The sequence below is a fragment of the Egretta garzetta genome, unplaced genomic scaffold, assembly GCF_000687185.1.
Source record: "Egretta garzetta isolate BGI_Z169 unplaced genomic scaffold, ASM68718v1 scaffold56, whole genome shotgun sequence".
Taxonomy (NCBI): domain Eukaryota; kingdom Metazoa; phylum Chordata; class Aves; order Pelecaniformes; family Ardeidae; genus Egretta; species Egretta garzetta.
Window position 1 is genome coordinate 2,084,729 of NW_009260182.1, and position 5,217 is coordinate 2,089,945.

The 5,217-nt window shown below is 38.0% G+C and overlaps 1 protein-coding gene across 1 annotated transcript; it reads left to right on the forward strand.

The window, feature by feature from the left end:
- On the forward strand, positions 1 to 5,211 carry TMEM254 (transmembrane protein 254). The gene is made up of 5 exons (XM_009641858.2): positions 1 to 62; positions 842 to 866; positions 1,297 to 1,400; positions 2,628 to 2,687; positions 4,996 to 5,211. The coding sequence occupies exons 1-5, from the start codon at positions 1 to 3 to the stop codon at positions 5,111 to 5,113; spliced, it is 369 nt and encodes a 122-aa protein (XP_009640153.1). The 3' UTR covers positions 5,114 to 5,211.
- The last annotated feature ends 6 nt before the right edge of the window (positions 5,212 to 5,217 follow it).

Below are 5,217 nucleotides of genomic sequence, written 5' to 3' on the forward strand. Positions count from 1 at the left end.
ATGGCGGGTAGCCTGCGAAAGCGTCTTCAAGATTCACGAAACAGAACCTGTGTTGTGCACCAGTAAAACTGGCTGCAGGACCACCCTCAGTTGTAGCTGTAAATCAGGTGCATTTCCAAGTGGTGGCTTTAGGTACAGACTGTATTAATCGGTAGTAGTGGCGGAAGGCAGACTCAGTCACCGTTGTTGTCTTAATTTCTAAAAATGGGCTTAAGCTGAGATAGGTCAGATTACTGGAGCGGGGAGATTAATGACAGTTCTGATATATCTGACAAGTTTATGAAGGTCATCCATTGACTTCCACGTGTTGTAGTTTTTCTTTGGATTTTCTACACATCGGAACCATCACTGAAAAAATGGCGGTCAAGGCAGGCCAAACAGCTCACAAAACAGCTTTTGGCCCTTTTCAAGAAACAGAATGAGCTTTAAGCAAATTCCCCCTTTAAATCCATCATCGTGCCATATCCTTGGCATAGCCAAATTTACATATTGTTAGAAACTGCACCGTTGATACCAGAGGAAAGTTAAGCCAGCGTGAACTTTGGCCCAGCTTAGTGTTTAGCTTATATCCCTAGAGGAGTCTAAAGTGCGCAGCTCACTGACTCCCTGCTTCTCCCCGGCCTGTTAAAATAAAGGTAGGCAGTGATAAGCACTGTGGACGACTCAGTGACAGGGAAGATGCCTGAACACTGTGTGCACCTTTGGTCTTGGGCTTCATGCTCAATTATCTTCTGTGCCCTGTTCAAAATAGAAGCAAATCTGACTTTTTCTTCTTTAAGGGACAAAAGAAGAAAAATTGATTTCCCCTTGTTGTAGATAAATAGTTATTCCTCCTTCTCAGGCTAGCCATTGTTCGAATTCTTCAGGTCAGTTGCATCAGATTAACTTCTTCAGGACGGAGACAACACTTTTTGCTGCTACCATGTGTAATAAGTAATGAGCTTACAGCCTAAATGCCACTTAACTTGCAGATGCACTCTTGGTACCCAGATAGCAACCTTAAACCTATCACCTTGGCATACTATATGTCAAGGAAAAGACATTTCATAGGTTTGAATCTTCTTAAGTAAGCATGCTTTAGAAGGCTAGTGGTCTTGTTGAAGAATATCAGTCTTGGACAAGGTTAATGGAACTTAAGAGTTGAAGTACTATGAATAGATGAGCCCTAAATGTTTGACAGACAAGGGTGGTGGGGGCGGGTGGGTGAGGAGGGGAGCTAAAAGAAAGCTAATTTGAAAGTTAAATTGAAGTTATTTTACCTCGAAGTAAGCTAACTTTTTTTTTTTTTTATTTAAGTGGGTAACGCTTTGGCCTTCAACTATACCATATAGTTATTTGGGAATATTTGGTAGATTCCTTAATTATTTAGTGGAAAACCACCACAAATGGGTATGCTACGGGTAAGTTATATTTGACTATAATTACTTTGCATCTCTGCTGTTGCCTCTTTCCAACTCTTCTGCTTAGTCTGTGTTAACAAGCTTTCCTGTAACCCAGTTGTTAATTACACTTAAAGAGCTCTCCTTTCAAGCTCATTACAACTAAGGGTGTGGGATAATAAGTACATAGAAGACTAGACAGGCTAAGACGGGTATGACAGTTTAAAAAATTCAACTTAGAATTTGGCATCTGTGTTGTTATAGTGAGAAAGGAAAAAAAAAAGTAAGATACTACTTTTGGAGAGTTATTAGTCCATATGTAAACTTTTATTTGTAACACCTCCTAAAAGTGTTGTGGGGGTTTTTTTTGTCAAATTGTTACTCAAGTAGTCTAATCCTTTCTTTAGGAGTATTCTTTTTCCAGCTTCAATTGAAGAACATTTTCTACCCTGCTACTAACTTATACTGATCCTGTCCTCACGAGAAATAGCCTACTGAAGAAACTGCATAGTGCTAAGTCTCGCTGGGTTACAAAACTTAGGTTTTGTTATTTTAATTAACAAGAGAGGTGGAAAACAGTTCCCTGTAACGAGGTCCCTGACTTCCTGTTAGGACAGGAAGACAGTGAGACTGTCTTGTTTGTCTCACTATGCATCATGGAGAAGATAAGTCTTTGTCTTTGCTCAGAGCATCTTTTGCTTTAGCGAGGTATCAAATTGATTCTAACTGAATATCCTGTGTAATTTTTTTTTAAAAAAAGTTATAGACTGAGTTTGACTGATCAAGTCATATTATATATTCTGAATCTATACACACAGGTGTTTTTATAGAACCGAATCTATAAAAACTTCAGTAACTCATTAGGACTGCTAAAAATACTTGTGTCAGTGACAGCATAGATTTTTGTATGCTCAACTAAGATTAACTTGTACTGCTTTCACTAAGCATTTGGCTTTTTGGTTTAACCTAAGTGCTGAAAGTTTTGGAAACTATGCAGTGGATACTTGAAATGGCAGGTCCAGGCATATTGCATGAGTTACAGTTCCTCTAACTTTCTTAGTGGACTTTAGTTTCTTTTAAGACTATGCAAGGGTTTTTTTCTAAGATAAGAAACACACCTCACTTTCCAGGGTAAAGCGAGATATCACTTCTATTCTTCCAGTTTTACATTCTCTGCATAATGCATCTTGGATACAACAGTCTTCTCCCTAATTTTCAACAAAATAAAACATGTTTTCTTTTTATTAGGTTCTGGGTGTCCTGGTTGATTCACGTAGTAGAAGCCTTCTACGGTGTTAAGTTATGCCAGTAAGTTGTTCCCTCCCCTCACCCCAACGCAGATTCTCCGAAAAGGATATCCGATACAAGTGACATCAGCTATAGACTGATTTTGGTGGTTCTCAGCAGAGATATTAGTTCAGGGGATACCGATAAAATTCTTGCTGCAGTGATGGTTTGCTATCCTCCACAAGAGGTTACTGCAAATTCTGCTAGTGGTTGCTGTTGTACAGGGTGGCAAAAGCAAGGGATGGCAACTTGCAGAACTGGCAGCAGCGAGGTTTGCCGGAGCATGCCTGTCTGCCTCCGAACGCACGGTTCACTGGGTAACCTTGGGATTTAGGAAGCAGAGGGAACAATAGATAGTGTAGAAATAACTTCAGGTGTTATAGTTTCATCAGATCTTACTTCATAAGAATTTTGAGACTGCTAATTACCTGATTAAATGATTGTATCTGTATTGTAAGAATACAATTGGACACTTCCACTTACTACTATTTAACATCTACTTGTATCTGCAGGTTTGTAGGATAAAACACTCCGCCTAATCAGACTATAAAAGTAAGGCCAGCTAAGTCTTATGTTAGGATAAGATTTTTTGGAAAGATATGCGGTCCAAACATATCATCCTTCTGTTCATTTGAATTTTGTTTGTAGTAATTCAGTAGAATGTAGATACTGGTTTTCATGCTCTACAGAGTAGATGGACAGGCTCTTTGCTATTGTAAAAATGGTGGTTTTCCACTTCATTAGTTCAGTTCACAGCTGTCTGTCAGAGACTTCTCGGGTAACATTTCCTGGAGGCAAAGGGATTTTGTTCCATGGAAAGCTATTTAAGGTGGTTTTTGAGATAATAGGATGTGGATAAACATTTTCTGCCTTCAGAATGGGTGTTAGTAATAAATTTTTTAGCAGGTCCAAGTTTTAAAGTTAAAAGTTGCATAATTTAAAACTTTAATTATGATTCGGCAGATAGATAGACAGGTATATAGGCTTAAGGTGATTTTTAAGTACGAGGGAACTTGATTATCAGTGAATGTACCAAATAGGTGTATTGTAATTAAGTAAAGAAGTTTCACAGAGTAGTGTTAAAGCCCATAAGAGAGCATAGATTGCCTGCCCATCATCATGTCTTCAGGCATACTTCTGTAGATTACTGAACAGTACTGTGAGCACCAAACCCCATATACTTTTTACTGGTGTAAAAGTGATGTCTGCTTATGAACATCACAACAGAGGCATGAGGAAGAACTAGGGAAGAAACAGATACCAATTTGTTAATCTGTAGTAGTACTGTCACGGGCTGTTAGCCTGTATTTCTGCACATGGTCTATTCAAGTAAGCTTGCTTTATATAAGCAGGTAAATTAAGCCCTGGTTTTCCAGTTTCTGCATTCATTTGGAAACACTACAGCTAGGATTATAAAGAAAATTGTTTTCACAGCTGGTAAGACAATTTAAGAATGAGCATTAAGAAATGTTGTGTTAATCAACACTTGCTGCATGATCATTTTGTACGTGTAGGGGCTACAGAACAATTAACAGCTGAACTGCTCTAGCAAAGGTCAGTAGAGGGAGCTCCCTTGTAAACTAATGAGTTGGAGCACAGTTACGCTTGACATAATTGTTTACTAGGAATGCAATATCCATTGTTTTTGCTGTCCTGTTTATACTTGTTCTTTTCTCTGAAAATTCATTAGTATTACTCAACAACGAAGTGGAGGAAAAAGTGACATTTTCTGTAATACACAGAAAAATTCACATATGCAAAGTTAAAACTATCAGACATAGGAAGGTCTCTGCTTCATAAGTCAAGTCAGGTATCTTCAGTGCCCTAACCTGTATTTTTCTAGCCACAAATTCGGGTAACAGTGCTTCTCCATCCTGCATTGCACAGTAATTGTCAGGCCTCTGCCCTGCTAGCACGCAGGCTACAGGCTACCAACAGTGTCAACAAGAAGTTATATACAGACTGTGTATTAAGATTAGCATTAAATTACTCTAACATCTTGGTTCTTTGTACGTAAACTTCTAGGATAAGTTGTGTCAAATAGCATAGACAGAGATGGCAATTTATATATTATTGAGGAAATTGTATGCATGAAATCTCTGAAAGAACCTTTGTTCCGTAGATAGCTTAAAATCCACTAAAATCACAAGAACTGGTATGTTTAGTTAGTACAGGAAATAAGTCTCAGAAGATTGACTTTAATGATGCTAAGTTCAAATGTATCAAGGATGGGTAGAAATATCTAACCTTACTTTGTAAGTATCACAGGATAGTCTGCAAGACTAAGTTTTTCTGACATATTTTATGCTTTTTTTTTTTAATGTTACAGATCTAAAGGAATCACTGACCCGTCAATTCAGTTTCAATGGTTCATTCAGACACTTTTGTTTGGGTATGCTTCCTTTGGTCTTCTGGTGTCTTACAAACCTTCAGCCAAGAAGCACTAGTAGAAGACTGTGAAAGAAGTAACTTCTCATGTTCTTCATCCTCATTTTTCAGAAAATATCCTCACTTATATGTCTAGGTGCTATAATTAGCTAAATTACATTCC